The sequence below is a fragment of the Mercenaria mercenaria genome, chromosome 18 (genome assembly GCF_021730395.1).
Source record: "Mercenaria mercenaria strain notata chromosome 18, MADL_Memer_1, whole genome shotgun sequence".
NCBI classification, from domain to species: domain Eukaryota; kingdom Metazoa; phylum Mollusca; class Bivalvia; order Venerida; family Veneridae; genus Mercenaria; species Mercenaria mercenaria.
In genome coordinates, this window is record NC_069378.1 from 51758878 (window position 1) to 51781656 (window position 22779).

The 22779-nt window shown below is 36.9% G+C and overlaps 1 protein-coding gene across 1 annotated transcript; it reads right to left on the bottom strand.

The window, feature by feature from the left end:
- Positions 1-17297: 17297 nt before the first annotated feature.
- Positions 17298-18713, bottom strand: LOC123524191 (uncharacterized metal-dependent hydrolase YcfH-like). Its single transcript, XM_053529847.1, has one exon. It carries the CDS (start codon positions 18711-18713, stop codon positions 17298-17300), a length of 1416 nt encoding a protein of 471 aa, XP_053385822.1.
- Positions 18714-22779: the final 4066 nt, after the last annotated feature.

Consider the following 22779-nt stretch of genomic DNA (forward strand, 5'->3'; position numbering starts at 1 on the left):
TTTCCTCAAGTTTTTGAGGGAAAGGGTTTTCCATGTTCGGGCCCCCTTTGGCCCTTTCAATTTTAAAAAAGGTCCCCCCTAAAATCGTAGGGGCATCTCCATTCATGACCAACATCCAATTAAGTTTAAAACATTCTGGCAAGTGGTTCTCAAGTTACTGATGGGAAAGGGTTTTTCCAAATGTTCGGGGCCCCGGCCCTTGCCCTTTTAAAAGGGTTTTCCCCCAAAACCCAAAAAGGGGTCCCTACTTTGCATCTACAATCACCAAAAGAAGTTTAAACTTTTTGGGTCAATGATTATAAAGTTTTGGGATGGGAAAAGGGTTTTTAAAATGTTCGGGACCCTGCACCTTGCCCTTTTAAGGGAGTGACCGCAAAAGCAATGGGAGTCATCTACTCTACAGGGCCCAACATCCTATAAAGTTTAAATATTCTGGATAAAAGGGGTTCTCTAGTTATTGATCAGAAATGTTTTCAATTTAAAGGCCCCTGTGCCCTTTGCCCCTTTGATGGTGCCCCCAAAAAAAATGGGGGTCGTCTACTCCAGCGCCCTACAACCTATGAAGTTTGGGGTTTCCCCTAAAATAAAATGGTTCTCCAGTTATTGATCGAAAGGGAAGTTTGACAAACCCAGAGGGACGGACGGGGAAAAACCCAATAATTCCCCCCGGGGGGAAAAAACCCCAAAATTGTTATTTTCCAAATCCCCAAAAATTTTTTTTTTTTTTAAAAAATTTTTTCAAAAAAGGGCCCCCCTGTACATAAAGACAACCTTTTAATTTTCCCCCTAGCAGGGAAATTCAACATCAAATTTTGGGCTAACAAAAAACAAATTTCTGGGGAAAAGTTTAAAAACCCTTCGGTATTCAAATCTAAAATAAAACTTTTTTTTGTTTCTTTGTTAGTTTTTTTTGTTTTTTTGGGTTTTTTAAAACGTCATTCTAAATGTAAGTTCAGATCCCACCCCCAAGGGTTTTGAGGAAACTCTACCAAACCCCTTCCGGGTAAACAGTTTCAGAGGGGACAAATAAACCCAACATTCTAATTTAGGGCCAGCCACGCTTTAAATTTTTAAAAAAAAATATTAAAAAAATTCTTTAAAAATTTTTTTGGTTTTAATTTAAATTTTAAAAGGGCCCGGGGGACTTTTTTTATGAATTACCGGCCGGCAGGCAATTAAGCATAAATGCATTAGGGGAGGAGTTTTAAACTAAAAAATGAGAGAGTCACCCGGAAAAGGCCCCGGGGTAATCTGACCCTGTAAACACAAAAATTCGTCTGCTTGTTTATCTAAAACTTTTTTAGTTTTGTTTTTTTCTTGTACCAAAAATGAAACCCGGTTTTTATATGGTTTTTTTCCCAAAAAAAAATGTTTTCAAACATGTATAATGAGTTATTCCTCCTATTTCTTTTTTTCCTTGCTGTAAAAAACTAATTCCCATCAAAACATTACCAAGAACTGCAAAAAAACGTTGCATTGTGTGCTTTAATACTCGAGTAAAAGAAATTAACTCCCTATCTACAGAAAAAAATTTGATACAAAACAAAAAAAATTTGCCCCAAAAAATTTTGATAAATGCCTTTCCCAATTGACAAAGGGAAAAGGTAAAAAAAAATGCTGTGAAAGTGAGGGTTGAAATGGGGCTAAATTTAAAAATTTGGGTTTTCATTAAAAAAATTATTTTTAAATTTTTTTAAAATTTTTTCTACAAAATTGACAAGACTTAGTGCAAATGCGGGTGTAATTTTTTACAACTAGAACTTTTCACGGGAAGGACTCTACCCCCCCCAAAGGGTCTTTTCACAGAAGAATGGCAACCATAAAAAAATTTTAAAAAATACTTAGTCTTTGAAGTACTTCATCCGGGGCTTCCACAAAATAAGTAATACTAGTATAATACTGTTTTTTAATACTATAAATATAAAAAAATCTCTAATTTTAAGAGATACCCCAAAAAGTTAATACAAAAAAAATGTCTTGCCGACCCTTTTAACCCCCCAGAAAAATGTATTTTCTTTTTAAAATAGGACTTATAAAAAAAAAAGGGGTTTAAAAAAAACTTAAAATATTGAAAAAACTAAAATTTTGGATTTCAAAAAAAAGCAATTCCTGAATTTTAGGGGAAGGGAAAATCAGTAAAAAAAAAGTTTAAAAAAAAATTTCTTCCCTTTTGGGTCAAAACCAAAACAGAAGAGATAAATTTTAAAATACATCAAAATTAAAACCCTTTAAAACTAGTAAAAGGGGACACAATTCCCAAAAAAATTATGTTTAGAGTTATGCACCTTTTGTCACCCTGATGGGAAGATGAGGTGGAACATCTATTTTAAGTCTGAAACCAAAAACCATTCAAATATAACTGAGATATATGAAAATACAAAAAATTAAACCCTTTAAAATTTTAAGAAAAATGGGGATAATTTATTTAAAAATTGGGGCTTTTTATGCACCTTGTGTCACAAAATGTGGGTGAAAGAGGGGGAAAAAATTTTTTTTAAGTTTTAAACAAATCCATTTTGTAATAACTGAGATATATTTAAAATACATCCCAAAACAACCTTTAAAATTTTAAAATAAAAGGGGGCATAATTCCCTAAAAAAATTTTGTCAAGTTAAGCATCTTATGTCACATGATCTGGTGAAGAGGGGAACAACCAATTTTTAAATTTGAAAACAAAACCAAATTTTGTAAAACTGAGATTTTAGTGAAAATTTTTAAAAAAATTAAACCCTTAAATTCTAAGTAAAAGGGGACATAAATTTATGAATACTTTTTGTCAAGTTATTCACCTTGTGTCACATGATTTTGGGTGATTTAGGGGGAACATCTATTTTTTAAAATATGGACTATTCTAGCATAAACGCGTAAAAATCTAATTAATATATATCTTATAGCTCAATGTCAGTAAATGTCAATTAAATGCGCGGGGCCGTCTGCGATATTGTGTTTCGCTGACCTCATTTCCTTTTAAATTATCCGTTTTATAGTAGTAATACGTTTATGCCACGGAATGCGCGTATATAAATAGGTGTTTTATCAGCACGTGAGTGCCTCTCAGTTAAGATACCTTTTTTGTCCTGTTAAAACTCCCCAGAAAGGTGACAAAAACGGCAGTTTTATGCCAGAATACATTTGGAGTCATACATATGCCATGAAATAATGCTTCCCTTTTTCATCCCATTTGCTTACAAAAAAGACGTGTTAGAATCGTAATAGACATTTGCGAATTAAGCCTATACCGAATCCGAGATCGCAACCCGATATTTATACTGTATTTTAAGGGATAATCTCAAAACATTCACGTGTTTTAATTTACATTAATCGCAAATATCTGCAGTATTGTTCTATCTACATCACTGTTTTAGCTTGAATCACTTGTGTTTTTTTAACTAGATCGTAATGTTTGGTCATAACTGTATTATACAACAATGAAATTTAGTTAATACTATTCCGTTAAAAAGCCAAACAAAACAGAGATTCTGTCTCAGACGCTATAGCCTATTATCCGAAAACACAAAGGTCGGACAGTTGTCATCTTTCTTCCTTTTTCTGGCATTATGTCGTACGTTATCCAGTTATTTCTTTAACTTGTGACTGCATAATTATTATAATCCAAATACCGTAGTCGTTCTGTGTTGCAAAGTAAGAGATGTTTCTTTTGTAATTCTTAGTTAAGACTTAATTTTCTTATAAAAGGTTCAGTGAAGAAATTTGCATAACGCGAAAACGTGTTATAGTTATTTTTCTAATTTCTTTTACAGATAATCCTGACCACATTTAGTTCAGCTAAGCGTGTCGTACTCGAGGTTTATCTATGATCATTAGATGTCCGTCGTACATCCGTCATCTGCCCCGCACCTGTTGTGATGAGCATCCTTTCCTTTACCACAGAGTCAGTTTGTGCAAAAATAACAAGAACATTTCTTGTAGGGCTTTTTTCGATACATGAAAATCTGGGTCATCCATACTGAGTTCCGGTTGCGACACAGCAACCGGAAGTAACAATTCTTCTCCTTGCCGACTTCTTTTGCAACACTATTTCACAGAAATGTTCGTTGGGTAACCCTAAACAGAAGTTAATAAACTTGTATAGAATGGTCGAATCTCTCAGAATTTTCTTATTAGATGTGGCTGTTGTGCACAAATTTTTATTGGGTAGTCTTCAGGCGAATTCCTTTAGATCATTCGCTATATTAAATATGACCGTGAGGGGCAAAGAAGGTTTCCATATAGTCTAAAGCTATAACGGAACTTTTGAGAATCGCCACGGAAATGTTTCTTTGGTGAGCCTCTTCCAGAGTTATTCAGATCATTTGGTACATTAAAGAATGTGACCGTCAGGGATCCGAGCAGGGTTTCCATATACATCTATAGTGTAAAACTTTGAGGTCTTCTTTGTCAGAAGCAGAACGACATTTATATTTGTTTATTTTCTTGCATCACGCATTTCAGATCTCCTGATGTCTATGTATTGCTTAAAAATGTTAATAAAGTAAATAGCCCTTGGCAGATCATACTGAAAACATTAAACAGATCGCACCCATTCTTAGAACTACTACTTAGAAACATGGTGGGCAATATTCTGAAAAAAACACACATGGATGCGTTTTGTTTAAAGTATGATCTGTAGACGCATTTATTCGGCAACTTGGTTAGTGGACAGTTAAACAAAATATGTAGTCAATCGACAAAAACAGCTCAAAGTTAAAGTGTAAGTCAACACCCATTTTTATTTTTTGAACCACTTAATGTTTTGAGAAAGTCCCTAAACTATACCCGAAGTCAGATTCGGATTCGGCATCGGATTAATTAGCAAATGTCTATTAGAACCATGATTTAAAATATCTCAACAATACGAATTGGTTATACGTCGCGTGTATAATTCCCTCGAGCTACGCCCTTGTGAATTTGTCAGCAAGCGTATTGTTAAAATATGGTTCTGCTATATATATCATGCGTATATTATTTCTTAACTATATGAGACTAAGTAAAACATTAAAATAAAGTCTATTTAATCTGGGAATATATCCTAACACATATCTAAATCGCAACACCGTATCCACACTTTAAAAAGTTAAAAACTGATGCTAATTTTTACTATATAACATGACAACTAAAACATGTAAAAAGGAGGAATAATTAAACAGTTCTAAAATACATTTATTAAATACCCTGCCATTTCTATTGTTTGTTTTGCAATATAACTAATAGTCTTTTACATATAACAGTAGATAAAATATGTAAGCGCTCATTCCCGGCGAATTATATATGACGTGACGTCAATATTGCAATGTTACTATGACAATGAATATGATTATATTTCATATTAAAATAACGATGTCTTATGTTGATATTGATTATTATTTCTGTAAAACTTTTTTCATTTTACAGACTTAAAGGTGGCATTCACTGCTTATGGAAGTAGTAAAGAAAGGTCAAGAACTGTGATTAAATTTCCCAACACGCACCTTAACAGTGGCGGGGCATACAGTCCCAGTACAGGGAGATTCACCTGCAAAATACCTGGTTTTTATCATTTTGCTGTTACTTTAACAAAAGTAAGAAAAAAAATAGATGTGATAATTGCCAATGTAAGGATAAATGGTGTGGTTAAGCTTTTGTTGCAGTCTGATCCTTACAACGATAGTGATGGCCACTTTGATTATGGAAGTTATTCTCTTAGCGCTGCTGGCACCTTTCGCTTGAACGTAAGTGATTATGTAGATGTACATAGTTATCCATATGACCTCTATAATGATGATAGTTCATTCTTCACGGGAGTTTTAGTAATTCCAGATAGATTATAGAAATACATGTTTACATGAAATACAAAAGTGAATACCTACACGTCGCCCATAACGATAACAAGACTAAGATTGATATAAACATTTCTTTATAACGATATAAGGCTGCTTAGTACTAACTTTTTTTAAATAATTGCAGACTCGGCAGTATTGCAGAGAAAGATTTGTGTTGTTTTGTATGTAGAAATATTCTGATGGATATTTGCAAATTCATCAATTTTTACTGAACTATAGTTAACATACTGTTTTGACTGGCAAAGTAGATGAATCAGAATAATAAATTTGCAATATGATCCTTTTTAGACCTCTATACAACCATTTTCAATTATTTCTTGGATTTTCGATCAAATGTTTAATGTATACTTTAGTGATAACACATCAGGAACACTTTTGTAAATATGACCCTCCCCTGTCCCATTTTCTTTTGGTCGTTTTAAAACAGTCAATGTTCTCCGAGAACTTATAGAATACAGGTACTGGAAAAAGGTCTTAGTGTGTAAAGTAGTTCTTGGAATTTGTTAAGTTTATGAAGAATTAAAAAAGCAAGGTATAATGTGTGCTTATGTCTATGTTTCAAATGAACTCACAAGGATATGACGTCAAGTAAACACGAACAAGTCACAACGACCTATTGACTTGCATTGTTTACACATGTTGTGTCACGTAATCATAACAGTAGGGACGTCACACATAGAAAAATGTGCGTTTAATAACTGCATTATTACGTTTATATAGGTCTGGATGTCAGTTTTTCAGAGAGCTATAACGAGGTATATAACCAATTTAACAATGAAGGAAACAAAGTTGTATATAACTAGCGGTTTAATAGTTTATATTTAAGTATGAAATTCAATGTAAACAAATAAACACCGAAGTGCCCAAATGTGAACTAGTAATCTGCTAATCTGCTATCTATTTCTGTTGCTTTTGAATGTAAGTTGTTTTGTAATAGGGCTTGTTGGCACTTCTACATTGTACGTTTGCCTATTTGATTAAGATTTCAAAATATGGATATGGGTTAGGTTTCAAATATGCATATTAATTTTCATTTAAATATAATCTTATACAATACTTACTAGCAGCTGTATATTTGTAAATGTGTGAGACTAATAAGATTTCGAAACTAGTTTCATACACGAGTGATAATGTATGCACTTTTGTAATGCTTTGGATGTTTTAATAAATGTTTGCATTCCTATATTAGTTATTATATTTTATATTTATTGCAAATATATCCGTGAAAGTATTAATATGAACTATGTTTCATAGATGCACAAGCGTAGGAGCGAAGTGGGGAGTAGAGGGGCGTGTCAGGGAGCCCCCTCTCCTACCCCGATATTGAGACTAAGGGGGAAGACCTTTTCTCTTTCTTATTGTTTTTGGTTGTCCGAAAATCTTCAGGAAATATCTGGATAGGGTTAGCTAGCCGGCACCTCCCCCCCCCCCACTTCCCCACCCACCTACCCACTCCCCAAACGTTGAGTACGCCACTGAGATTTTGTTTAAGTTTAAACTTTGATTATGGACTGAAAGTAAATATTTATACTCGCATCCTTGCGTTACGTTTGCACACATACTTACTATCATACTTTTTTTTTTTTTTGATAACTTGACAGTAACATCGTATGGTAGTACGATATTTCCTAATTATGTAATTCGGTATGTCAATATTCTTTTACAAAGAAACAAAAGATTTCACACTGAAATATAGCATTCGAGTTTTGATATACCATTTCGCAGACGTGTCTTCAAATTACTATCAAATTTTAAAATCAAATCTGAATAACAATAGTATGATTCAGCAACATATGTACGTATTTTATCATAACGGTAGCCTTTCTCAAGAAGTTTATTTATGATATTATATTGATTGCGTTAATACCGAATTAACGGAGAAATATGTATCCAATAAGATGTTGTCTTCGATACATAATACCCATCCAAAATGGGGAAAATTACAATACTAAATAAAAATCATGGTTTTATTTTGTTTTGTTTTTTATTATTTTTTTTCATAAATTTTGGATTGAATCATATTGTCATAAATAGAAAGATATAATTTATTTATATAATGAAGCAATAGTATCCGAATGTTCGTTTCCTTTAACTTGGCCTCCCGGGGATACATAGTATCCACCAATTGAACATTAAACGGATTGTCCATGCAAAATGCATTGTACTTGTAGCGTTATGTATTGTTAAATGTATTAAGAATATCTAACTGTATCTGCAGAATAGCTCAACATGTATAAAACCTCTATCATAACAATAGAAAAACAAATCAACGGCAAGTGCACACTTTTTTTTTTGTTGGAATACCAGTGACTTGTCGGAACTTTTCTTTTTCAAACCTGAAGCAAATGTTGTTACAAAATGGAAATATGAAGTCTGCCTTCTATTGGTCAAAGCATTCTCTAAATAATTAAATATTAGTATATTGACTCAAACAATAAGAATCATCTACATACAAGTAGGAAATTGTCATAAGTAGTGCGACTACGATGGGCCAACACATTTTCTAGTTATTGATCAGGAACTGAAGTGTCTACCGATGGATGGATGGATGGACGGACGGACGGACCACCTGATAAGAGGGGAGGGGCGTGAAATAACAAAAAAGGTTTAACGGTCTATGTCTAACTGGCTGTCTTACTAAAGATTTTATATACTGTATCGAAGAAATGCTGAAAACAATGTATGTGTAAGGCTAAAACTGTTTGTTTTATATTTATTTTCAGTTCTATTACCATAAAACATCTTCATGCAACAGAAATAGAAATACTAAATATAACTTGTAAGCCTAAAATGTGTACCATAGAAAGTTAGTACAATTTGTTAATAAGTTCATTACACGGCGTATCAATCGAAGCTGGTCTTAAATACATGGTAGTGAATGCGTAATCATGACAATCGGGCATTTCGTGCTGTTTCATAATCCTGTATGTATTTCCGGTAATCTTATACTGTCTATGCAGCACATATGTAACCATAAGGAAATTAACGATTTTCAGTACAGATCGACTACTTTAAAATATACGAAGGAGATTATCTTTTGAATTTGGTCGTTATAAAAAGAAAAAATAATGCTGTTATGGGAAATGTGTAATCTTTGTAGAACAAGACTTACTATTAATAAAACAGTATAGAACCGGAATGTCTGAGCCTAAACTAATTATGTACAAGAACATCACGAAGAGCAGTCTTTGTTCTTGTTATCTTTCTTTTCATATTGAACTTTTAAAGTAATGACTTCATTTGGTAATTTTATTTGATGGTGCTTAATGATATAAAAGTACAGTAAAAGCCCGACTAAATTGATTAGTTATTTTGCATGCAAGCTTATGCCTTGAGCATTATTTAAAATAGATTTAATTCTTGTGATTAAATTTCGTTTAAAAACCACTTACAGCAGCCGCTGTCGGTTGAAACATATGAACGTAACATACACAGTTGATAATTTGTAAGTATTTTTCAGAAAAAAAGCTCAAATATTCTACGGACATATATTCATAATTCAGACAAAATACATATCAAACTTACAGCTCTCTGCACACGTACACACCTAACAACGATTAAGAAGTCTGCAAAGTTTCAAAGCTAGTGTTCCTGAAGACCTCAAGTTAAGTGGACCTAAAGACAAGTTTTAACCATGAAATTCAAATTTTCTACTTACAAAAAAGACCGTAATTCTGACAAAATGCATGTTATAGTATGGCTCTGGGTCTACCTACTCATCTAATTGTGATAAATAAGTGTGGAAAGTTTCAAAGCTGTAGCCCATGGTTTTTGAGTAAAAAGGTGGACCTAAACGAAAAAAAAACTAATAAATTCTAATTTTAATGTACAAAAATGTGCAATAATTTTGAAAAAACTATTCACAGAGTTATAATTCTTGGCCTATGTAGTAACCAAAAAGTGATAACCGAGTGTGCAAAGTTTCAAAGCTATACACTGCTCCCCCTCTACAACAAACACCCTATGGGAGACGTAAAATTTGGTTGATGTTCGGAAGGAGTTGTTGTAGAGAGAACAAGAACAATAAGCATATTTTGGAGTCAGTAACAAGTGTTGTTGCAAGGAGGAAATTGTTGTTCAGAGGGCCACTGTAGAGTGGAAGCACTGTACTTATTTCATTTTTGAAAAAAGGAGGACCTAAACAAAAAAAAATAAGCAACACTGTCGCCGTCTAATAAGCGACGACAATAACACGTAGACATTTAAAAAAAACATCAGACGAGCTAAAACGGACGGAATGACTTGATTTTTATTTTTTCTTATTATTGATTTTGCAGTTTGCCTAGCTGTGCCTTTTAAATTATTTTTATAAGTCTTTCACTGAATTAAATGATTTTATACTTTTAGAAAATAAGGTTGCTTTCACAGCGTATGGAATATTAGGAACTACGAAAGCAATAATGTAATGTAACGATGTAAATATAACGACCCCCGGTCATTATTCTATAGAAAAAATAACCCCTCCAAGTAAAATACTGACTCCCTAAAGATGTCTCCCTTCGAATCTCATAGAATAACGACCCCGGTTATTATTCTATAGAAAAAGTGACTCCTTCCATGTAAAATACTCACTGCCGAAATTACTACATTCGAACTCTCATACAATATCGATTCCTGGACATTATTCTATTTAAAAAAGTTACTCTTTCCGTGTAAAACACCGGCTCCTAAAAAGACTTTCGACGATAATATCTATTAAAAAGTGATCCCCACCAAACCTAACGGACAATTTTACTAGATCTACAACTCTAATACCCTCTATTGCCAATAGTTAACATTTTGATTGTACTACTACTACTGGTGCCGCTACTTCTATTGCTATTACTACATGTACTTCTTCTTCTTCTACTACTACTACTACTACTACTTCTACTACTACTACTACTACTACAACTGCTACTACTGATACTACTATACCTGCTTCCACTAATACGTCTTGTACATCTACCTCTTCTTCTCCTGCTGCTGTTGTTGCTGTCACTTATTCCTCTGCTGCTGCTGCTGCTGCTGCTACTACTGCAACTGCCACTACCATTGCCACTACTATTACTACAACAACAACAACTACTACTACTACTACTACTACTAATACTACTACTACTTTCTATTGTTGCCGCTACCGTACTTTACTGCCACTGCTAAGTATTGCAACTTCAATTAATACTAAGTTCTATGCTAGCAGTTTCTTGTGCAGTTTTCTTCTGAAGAATAACTTCATACCAAAGTTTGCAGGGATTATTGACACTGGTGTGTTTTGTGAACGTATTGCGAATTGTTATTTTCCTGAAAAAAATGTATACGCCAAGATACAGCGTCTAGAAATAGAATCCCTTTTCCCGTTGCGGAATGCTCTGATTTCTGTGTCAAGTGATGGTATCTGGGGCTAATGGTCCAACGGAAGGACGGACGGACGGACAAGGGCAAATCTATATGCCCCCCCTCCCCCGAGTGGGGGGCAATAAATGCAGCAATTAGGCCTTAGATACATGAGTTATCACTAAATTTGACCAAATGACCGGGGGTCGTTTTTTTTATGGGAGTCAATATTCTTCGTGAGGTTCAGTTTACTTCACGTGGGGGAGTCATAGTACTATGATCTGGAGGTCATAATACTATGACCGGGGGGTCACTTTTTCTATAGAATAATGACCGGGGGTCATTATTCTATGGGGGTCGAAATACTTCATTACACCGGCTCGCGATGAAATAATGCAAAGAGGGACACGTAGGTTCTTCCTCCACCAGCAAAGCTGGAGAGAAACCATATTACCATTACCTATGATTGTGTTAATGCGACGTTAAACTCTGATATTATCTTCTAATACAATCGCTAAAGCAAACTTATGTTAATTTTGATGTATGGTTATCTGCGTAATCCTGATTTAATTGACACAGGGGTAAAATAGGCGAAAATTATGAGACAAACCGCTATGTAGTTAAATTTTGAGACGGACCTGTACTTTTGATTATACAAATGAGGTTATACTGAATTCGGTTTTTAAACAGCGACTGATTAATGCTGTCATAGAATAAGTGTAATCTTTATAGAACACGGCTAACTATAAAAAAAAATGAAACAAATTGAAATGCCTGTGCCGCAACTAATAAGGTAAAAGGACGTCACAAAGTGTCATCATGATGAAATTCCGTTCATGTCTTAAATTTGTAAATAATGACTTCATACGGTTTATCAAAGATCCTGAATTACATTTAAACTCTGACTATATTAATGAACTAAGCAAGATAAATTGCGTAAAGTCTTGTGATAAATGTTGTCTAAAACAGACTAACCACAGTAAAGTTGTGGTTAAAATACTAGTACAGGTCTCCTGTCTTACGTATGTTTTTCAGGTTTCACTACCATACAAAAGGGTGCTTAGGACACATGCACTAGACTTTCTTTTTTCTGTTTAGAGCCAGGTTTTTGTTCTCCCAGACTCTCTGGTGAGCTTTGACTTCCCACCTATGGCCTTTCCGACACGGGCATTAATTTCCGCATCAAGGGAGAAGTTTATCGAGATGAGTGAGCCCAGGTATCTGAAGTTGTCTACGTTTGCCACCTGCGAGCCGTTTATAGAAATTGAGGGAGGTATTGGAGCATCCTGTGCGATGATTTCTGTCTCCTTTATGCAGATTATCAGAGCAAACTCTAAGCAGGTATTCGAAAAGCGGTCTATTAGGCGCTGTAGGCCATCATGAGAGTGGCTTGCAAGAGCAGCATCATCCGCAAACAGCATTTCTCTAAGGAGAATGCGAGAAACCATGGACTTAACGCGTAGACGAGTTAGATTTTGGAGTTTGTCATCATGTCTGGTGTGGATGTAGACACCATCGGAAGAAGATTTGAATACATGGTACAGGACTAGAAAGAAGAAGATGCCGAAGAGTGTAGGGGTGCGCACGAATTGTTTGACACCGTTGAGAAATGGCTAAGATGTGTCCCCATCAAAGCTGACAGTGCCTTCCATATCTGTACGGAATGACTTGATAAGTAGCTTGGGTGGACAAACTATCCGTTCTAGGAAGCTGAACAGTCCACTGTGGCTGACGAGATCAAAGGCCTTGGTGAGGTCGACAAAGGCCAAATATGAGGGTTGACTTTGCTCCATGCAGGTTTCTTGCAGTTGCCTCACAGAGAATATCATGTCAATGGTTTTAGCGACCTGACATGAAGCCACATTGTACTTTTGGGTAGACTCGTTCGGCTAGAACATGTAATCTTTTGAGCAAAACCCTGGCAAACACTTTGCTGAGAAGAGAGATTCCCCGGTAGTTGTTGCAGTCTGAGCGTTCACCTTTATTTTTGCACAGTGTCACATTCTTAGCATCCCTCATAACTTCAGGGACGGACCTATTTCTCATGTTGGTAAAAATTGTTGTCCAACCCTTTTGTATTTTCACACCTTTGCTAAGTTACCGAATGTATATTAATGTACAGATGTATTATATATGTCTTGATGTAATGATAGTTTGCTGTTGTATATATATTTACATATGTATTTGTATATAACTGTCTTGATGTACATTTACCATAATGTCTTGTGTTGTAATTACAATAAAATATGATTAAACTAAATCTTGTGGCACTTCGCCTTCTTTCCAGCAGAGACACAGGAGTTCATGAAGGTGTGGGAGCAGACCTGATTTTCCCTCCTTGATGACTGCAGGTGGTATAGCGTCGTTTCCTGGTGCCTTATCACTTGCTAAAGCATTTATGGCATTTATGGCATATCTAGTTCACTCATATTTGGGAGTACATGTTGAAACTCAGAAACTGTGTTCTCGGTGGAGTACAGTTCCAGGTAATGTTCCGCCCACCTTCCATCTGTTTACTGCGGTCTGTGATGATCTGACCATCTTTTGACTTGAGAGGAGCTGTCTTCTTTGTGGCAGGGTCTGTTGCTTGTTTTATGCCTTGGTACATGGCTCTAATATTGTCAGCAGAGGATGCCTGCTCAATGGAGGCACATAACTCTAGCAAGTAGTCGTTGGCGCATTTTCTGGCCGTCTGCTGACTTTTAGCTCTAGTTTCACGCAGGAGATATAGGTTCTGTTGCGTTGGATTTTGTTTCCACCTCATCAGAGCGTTTCTTTTGGCTGCGGAAAGAGGTTCAAGTGTTTGAAGGTTAGCTTTAAACCAGTCCTTATTTGTTCTTTCTCTCTTTCCATAAGCATTGATGGCACAGGTGTGGATGGTGGCGCTGAGATAAGACCATCTGGATTTAGCAGAAGTGTCGATCTCAGCATAGGGAATTGTGTTGATGGTGGAAATGAAATCATAAGTCCTCTCTGGATCCCGTGTACAAGCCGTGTTTATTTTTGGCAAGCATTTGGGCTTGGCATGATGGAGCTTGCGCGGGATCAACACACCTCTGCTGATGACAATGGAGTGATCAGAGTCGCAGTCAGCACTGTGATAACTCCTTGTAATGTGCACAATTTGCAAATTGGCTCTTCTGGTGATGATGAGACCCAGTTGGTGTCAATGATGTGAGCGAGGGCACTGCACGCAGGAGACTTTGTGCATGTGCTTGTTTTCGAAGTAGGTATTGGTGATGCAGAAATTTCTGGTACAGCATAGCTCCAGTACTCCGTTGTGACCAATACATGTTTACCAGTCAACATGCGAGGTGCCGACTTTGGCATTGAAGTCACCAAGCAGACATAGGCCTTCTGTTTGTGGCATTTGTCCAATAAGAGAATCGAGCTCGTCATAGAAAAAATCTTTCACAGCAGAGCTAGAGCCAATGGTTGGAGCGTAACATGCTATGAAGTTGACAGGACCTATATTGGAGTTTATTTGCAGTGACAGTATGCGTTCTGTGCCTCCAGTGTGTAGTTCTGACGTAGACAGAAGTGATGCGTTCACTGCGAACCCCAAACCATGATCACGTCTTTCATCTTGACTCTTTTCTTGCCAGAAGAATGTTGTGGCGATCCATCATCTACCAGTCTCGTCTCTTCCAGCTTGCTAAGCGAAGTGATGGATACTTCCTTCTTCTTTCTTTTCTAATAGGTGCCAAGACTTACGGTCTGCTTGTCTGGCATAGCTATATACCATAAGCGCTTTGCACCCCAAGAAGCAGACAGACTGTCGCAAACCAACACCTTACTGACTCAGGGTTGCCCAGCTTTAGGCGGGCGGTAGGTGATCAGTTGGGAGCGTCCTTCCCTTTGCCAATAGAGTCTGCACTTATGACCTGTAACTGCTGTCTCCTGTGTTGTGCCTTTGTGTGTCACATAAAAATGGAACATGATATAGATTAATATCTAATGATATTCAAATTCATACAAAACTTTTAAGGAAAATACAAAAAATGTGTAAGTCAAATAAATTCTAATGTTGCACTATCAGTACGTACAAATTGCTTACTTTGTACATGGAACGAATGATCATTGTAAAACAAATGTAAAATGAAATACATGTTGTATAATTAAAAGCAAAATTTTCATTAAGTTTCAATTTAATGCAGTCGTTATAACGTTGTAAGCATTTTCAGACAACAAGGATGCCTTCACGGCTTGGGGCACAACATGAACTATATCGGTTGTATTTCCTTACATTATTGAGAACTATGGCAATAGTGTCAACTCAACGGGAAGTCTCACCTGTAAAGTACCTTGGATATATAACTTTGCCATGAAGATTAATTTTGAAAACAGTACGGTGAATTAACATATTATGTTTTATGTTATATTTATCGACATAAATCAGAAGTAGGTGCTTAGGAAGATCAATATGTAGTAAATAAAGAACCTGACAGGGACGGATATTTTATCAGTGTATCAGGCACATTCCATCTAAACAAAAATGACTATGTGCGGTGGTATCACTGCTGTAAGGACAGACAAAAGATCCTCATTAACAGGATTCTTAGTGACACCCGATAACTGATTTTCTTTTGCATATACAGTTGTCTGTCCATATTGATAAATTATGCTGCTGATATATGTTAAATGTATCATTATTTTGCGTATTTTGAAAAACAAATATGGAAAGTAATTTCGAACTATTTTCTGTGCGATGTTGATCTTGAAAGACATCTTGAATGATTTAGATTTCTTATAATTCATTTTATTTATCAGCTGTTTATAGAATATAAGACGAAAAGGATCCAATATGTAAAATACTGGACTGTCCGAAGTCGCCCCTGGAGTAATGTAAATATATGTGTCGCGCCATGAGATTTTTTGCCCAAATGCGGCGTTACGTCATTCGAGAAAAACCCGATTAAAGTTACGTCACAAAAATGTGTGGAGTTCAACACGTTTTCGCGTCAATTAATGCATTTTATCAATTAACACTATATTATTGGGACAATAAACGAATGAAGAGACAAACGTCATTTATCAAGCATGTATTGTAACATTTCCGTGTTTTGCCATTTCGTTTCATTATCAAATAACTGACAATTTATCGCCCTTTGTATCAACATGCCATTTGTAAACATGAAAGGTCGTGAGAAAGGAATCTTTTAATTCGTAATTTGACGATTAATTTAAAAGGGATAATGAATGGTATGGCGCGATTTACAGGTAAGTAGTAATATTTACACAATATGTAGTTTTAAAATATTAATAAAGTAGCTGTAGCTAGCTACAAGTATTTAACAATCATAAAGTTGTATTAAATATGACTTACCTGTTTAAAGTCGACTGAGGTCGGTAGAGTTAGAAGTTTGAAGTGTACTGAAGGAAAGCTGGTGAAAGAGTGGGGTTTGACAACTTCTCGCGCCCACGTACGTCAGTTCCGGTATGCTTGATTTTAGTAAATAGTGGAATGGAACATGTTCCTCCCATAATCGAGCTGATGATCGTCGGCCGTAGTTACCTCTGTAAACTGACAAAGTGTAGGGCTACGACACTCCTCCCCATTTTATGGAACCGGTCAGCACCACTTAGAACTAATAAGGTAACCCAAATTATCAAGTTTGGTGTGTGTGCGATAACCAGGATGCGCATCCAAGATTATTGATATTGACCAAAGGAAAATATAAACCCATATTATTTAAAATACGTCCCCAAATTTAATAAAACCTTTAAAATTATTATATACTAACGTACATATTTACAATTTAGTTATCCGTCCAGTTACTAGGGAAATGAAATCAGGCCAGTTTTCCAGGATTATCTGGAATTCCGACTGATCAAAATGGTGAAATGAAATCAGTATAAAGATACACCATTGTTCGTTATTACTCAGATTTATTTAACTTACTGGACAAGATTTCCGAGAAATTCTGGAATGTATCAATATTATTACCCAAATCAGGGTCAAATAGTCAGACAAGATTTCCCGGGTAAAAATTATCGTGAACCTGTGAACAAATGTACAAAAATACCATAAAAATTAATATCTACTCAGTTCAAACGGAAACCAGGTTTCCCGGGTTAAAATTATAGTGAACCTGTGAACAAATGTACAAAAATAATACAAAAAAAGAATATCTACTCAGGTCAAACTGAAACTTATTTCTTTAGAATTTGTATAAATCTTTGGCATTCTTTACCGAAGCCGGTATCAAGCGATCCAAGGCGACCCCACGGACTTCGGAAACCAACTTGGCAACATCTCCTACGAATGCAGGAGTGTTGATTATTTGCGCACTCTTGGAGATCCCCTTTACAGGAGGCGAATAAGGGGCATCGGTTTCCAAGAGAATTCGGTCTAACGAAATCGCCCGGAGCGCCGCTACCTGCTGAGGTCCGAAATGGGCCACATTGGCATTGAATCCATAATAGCAATTCGGAAAAGACGTCGCCCAAGATGCGACTACGGACAAATCTCCACTGAAACAATGGAGGTGGATAGGCTGGGATTTCCGACAAATGGAACTAACGATTTCCAGTCCGGTGTGGAAGACGGAAAAGTCAGCAGGGGTTTCTCCCCTTAGGTGGAGAATAAGCACCCTGTTTGAGTCTGAAACCCCAAGCAAATCCTTAAACACCTGTATTTGTGTAGACCGTGTGATCCTAGGCTCAGTCCAATCCAAACCTATTTCCCCAAGTCCAACTGTTGCTGGATTATTTAGAATTCCAACCAGATCGCTAAGTAGTTTCTGGGAGAATGCTCGTACTTTCCTCGGATGGAAACCAATGGATATCTTGAGTCTAGAATCCGAGGGAAAGAGGGTTGGGTAGCTATCTGGATCACAAAAATTGGCGACCATTCCCAGTAACCTCACAGGAACCAGAGGACTCACCACCTGCCGAAACTCCAAGATCTGAGTAAGGAGATCATCAGGTGATTGATTGTGTGATTTCTTGAGTACTCTGCTCCCCGTACGGTCTAAATGAAAATGACAATCTATAGCATCCACTTCATTGGATAGCATGGTAGAATTGTCGCAAGGATTGGCTGTTACCTGAGATTGTGAAGAGTTGGCTTCCGTTTCATTGTACTGCAACCTCGGCTTTTTGGGGGGATTGGGGGTAACTGTAATTTGTAATGAGTTATGATCCCCTGTGGCAACTTCTTTGAACCCTTGCGGTTCCCATAATGCAGGGGTCCTGACATTTTTAGGTACTTCCAAGTGTAATTGGGCCCCAGTTTCATCACAGAAGGTTGCAAATTCTTCCCTTTTTTCGAGAGAGAGATATTTGCAAGTCGTTACTATGACCCTCCAGTGAATGAGACAAGCCAACGAATTAATAGGTGACAGAGTGAACACATTGGGGGCTTGCCAACCTTGATTGAAACAAAGAAGTTGCATTGCTCTTTGACTGTTATCTGACACAGAGCAGTTATAAGGTAGAGCAGAGTTGGCGTTATGGAAATCAACTAACTCTTCAAGACCAGCATTTGGGCCCAGTAGTAACCTAGAAAATAACTGGAGACATTCCACCCGTAGCTTGATGGAATGCTGGATCGTTGACCTGGGTTTCAGTTTCATGATCAATGAATAAAACTGAAAGGTGGAATCGATTGGCGTGCCAGCGGAGGCGTCTTGGATGCTTTCCTCACAGTGGACATACACTCCAACCTTGGGTTTTGGGTTTAGTACGGGTTACAGGAATTTCATTTTGAATAACGATTTTGAAATCCTGAGGGGTTGCAGGAGTTGGTTTTGACCTTTCTCCTATGGGCAGATTATGATCATCATGACCAACAGGAGTTGTACTTGACCTATAGGAACTATTCCAGATAGTTTTGGTTGCTATATATTTAGTACAATTAACAGGAATATTTGCCTTGACCGTAATACCTGAAGTTTCCAGGATTTCTGGTCGAGGCTCTTCAGCAACATAGTCAGGTAATGCGACTTGAAGATTAGCTTGAACCGTACTACCGGAGTTTTCCAGGATTTCCGGTTGAGCTTCTTCAGGCAAAGGATCAGGTAGTGTGACCTGGAGAGGTTTCTGAACTGTACTACCGGAGTTTTCCAGGATTTCCAGTTGAGAGTCCTCAGAAACCTTCATTGGACACTCTCCTTTGTCAACATTCCCCTGGTTTTCAGAATTAGTTTGACCTGTATAAGTTACAGTTTCAGCACGAACTGGTGTTAATGGAGTTGGTAGAGCCGAACCTTGTAATAAATTAGGTTCAATTCTCAAAACAGGATCCACAGTGGCTGAACTGGACGGAATAACTGGTACAACATTGGTAAGAGAGACCGCCTTCCTTTTAGCAGGTCTCTTACGAGTATTTAAAGGGGGGAATACATCTTTGACCCACTGTGCCGCAAAAAAAGCAGCTAGCATTTTTTCTAGCCTCTTTAAGCCAGTTTCCGTGCGGTGGATTCATGTTCTTGGCTATTTGGGCCTGTTGGATTATAATACGTTTAAAATCTCCCTCCCCCAACCCGTGTAAACAAGACAATTCTTTGAACATTTGGTACGGGTGTAGTAAGCGACCTTCTTGAGAAGCGGCATCCATTTTAGCGATGGTGCTGTTAACCAGGTCCCAATTGGGGGTTAACGCTGTCATAATCAGTCTGAAATAATAACGATTATCAACAGGTCCATATTAACTCCGAGAACATAGCGGACATGAGTATTTATCAATTCTTATTGCATCGTCTGAAGAGACGTTCACACAGGCGCCATGATACCATTCGGTACAATAATCACATTGAATCATAAATTCACCTGTATAAGGCCGTCTACAAAGACAATACAAGGTACTAGTTTTCCCCGTGACTCAGTTGGTATGGACTTTACCAATAATGGAAATTATCTTTATACTTCTCTAACCAGACCGGTAGCTTCCTGACATTACAAGGGGCTAACTTATCATGGTTAGCAACACAGATTGCATTTCGTAACTTGATTCGGTACAGGTACGAATTTAATTTAGCCAATATGATACCTGGACCTTTCCAAGGGGGTTGTAACTTTTTGTACTTACCCTTTATAGAGGCTGAATCAAGGATATAAACAAGGTCTCCTGGATTGAATGATCTGTGATGCAAACGTAAATCATAGTCCCTTTTCATTCTTTCTTGACTTGTATTGAGAGTTTTGCGAGCTACCTCATGTGCTTTGGAGATTGCATGTTCTAGTTCAGAGACATACTCTCCAACATCAGCAGTTTTAGATGGTGTGGGAAACATGATGTTTACAGGATGATTTACCTCCCTCCCTAACATTAATTTCTTTGGAGTGAAGCCCGTGGACCTGTTAACACTTGACCTTATTGCACTGGCTATTTGTGCCAAGTACTTATCCCCCTGAGTTTGGTTATTCCCAATATAGCAGCGGATAGCGTTCATCAAGGTTAAATTTGTACGTTCTGCTTGACCATTGGAAGAGGGTCTATAGGGAGTTGTACGAGCTTTATGTATATGGAGCATTTCACAAATTTTTGTGAAAAGTTGACTCTCGAAATTCCGCCCCTGATCCGTATAAATTTCGAATGGATAGCCGAATCTGGTAAAAAATTGGTTCACAGCGACATGAGCAGTCACCTCTGCTGTTTGAGAAGGCAGTGGGACACACTCTATCCAATTAGTGAACTGATCGACCATCATGAGAATGTATTCATTCCCGTTTTTCGTTTTTGGGAGTGGGCCTAAAAAATCAAGATGTACTCGCTCCATTGGTGACCCAGCATGAAAATTTGTCATTGGAGCCCGTGATATCTTACTTCCCTTTTTACTTTGCTTACAGATGGCACAAGAAGAAATGTACTGTTCAATATCATTTTTCATTCCTGACCAATAATATTTACATTTGACTTTAGCTAGGACTCTATCTCTTCCTTGATGACCTGATGATGGAATATCATGACTCAATTCTAAAATAGATGTTTTCAAATTTTCGGGAACAAGTAAAAGTATTTCATCATGTTTGTTTCTAAACCAAATAACATCATCTTTTTAAAAAAATCTTTCTCTATTGTTCCAATATTTCTTAGTTTTGGAATTAGCCAAAAATATAGTTCCTTCAGAAGGGATAGTACCATCTGTAAGCCATTTTCGCAAAATTGACAAATTTTGGTCATCCGCTTGTTTTTGAACTATTTCTTGGTTCTGATGTCCCCATATGGTTGTTACACTCCTACATACCTTGTTTATGGAAGGATTGTGGGAACTAGGACATAGCAAAATGACTGGTCGAGGGGTTCCTACAATATCTAAATGGAAATGCAACAAGTTTTCATCATTTTCACAAGAAACAGTTTTTGTATAGTCAAAATGTCGTGATCTATCGGATTCTGCGTTACTTAATACTGAACTCGGCCAATTCTTGTCGGGCCTATTTTCAGAATAAGTGTTAGCATCCATTGTAGAATCAGACATATTATCTACATCAGGTAAGTTTGGCCAACTCTTGTCAGGCCAACTTAAGTCTCTTGAAGATTCTGACCAATTTAGGGTACATTCACAAATAGAGTTTTGGTCATGAGTAGTGAAGTTTTTCCATGAGGACAACGGAATCACATCATCTACATCCTTGGCAAAATTTGACCAATTATCATGGGCTCTTACACATTTTGAACAACCACCACAAGGCAGACTTTCTAGAATTTCACTTCCTAACTTGTCATTTGGACAGTCTACCATGTCTCTATCTGGAATTCTTGACAAGGCATCGGCATTATTATGTTTATGACCTTTGCGATGCTGAATGTTAATATTGTATTGACTGAGCTCTTCGATCCATCGGGCTATTTGGCCTTGTGGATTTTTGAAGTTCAGCAGCCATGTCAAACTACTGTGGTCAGATCTTACAATTACTGGTCGGCCTAACAAATAATGCCGAAATTGCCTTGTAAATCGCACTACAGCTAGAAGCCAAGTCACTGGCATCACAATCTAGAATTAATTGACCTTCATTATTTGGTAGAGCTAAGACAAGTGGTGATGTTAAATTTTGCTTAATTTGATTAAATGCAATTTCTTGTTCATTTTCCCACCGAAAAGGTTCTTTGCCTGTGATTTGATATAAAGGGGCAGCTAATTTTGCATAATTCGGTATGAACGACCTATGATAGTTAGCTAGACCCAAGAATTTTTGTACTTCCTTCTTATTTTTAGGAATTGGCCAATCTTTGACTGCAGCTATATGTGTATCGCTGATTTCCAGACCATTTTTATCTACTAATCGGCCAAGGAATTCTACCTTTTTCTGGAAAAATTCGCATTTTTTAGGCTTCAACTTTAGTTTATATTGTCTTAGCCGTGCGAAGACTTTTTCCAAATTTTTAAGGTGGTTTTCAAACGTTCTACCCATAACCAGAATATCATCCAAAAAGGCAAGGATGATATTCCAATTTAGCCCATGTAGGATTAAATTCATGACCCTAGAGAATGTGGCAGGAGCATTGCATAAACCAAAAGCCATTTTTACAAACTTGTAAAGACCGTACTTTGTTAGGAATGCAGTTTTCTTTTGATCTTCCTTCGCTACTCTCATTTGCCAGTAGGCGGAATTTGCATCAAGTTTAGAAAACCATTCATTTGCTTGCAAAGTGTCGAGACATTCTTCTACATTAGGGAGAGGAAAAACATCCTTAAC

What these genes read in the sequence shown, in the direction of transcription:
- LOC123524191 (XM_053529847.1), bottom strand. Translation starts at nt 18,713, where the DNA reads ATGAAACTGAAACCCAGGTCAACGATCCAGCATTCCATCAAGCTACGG.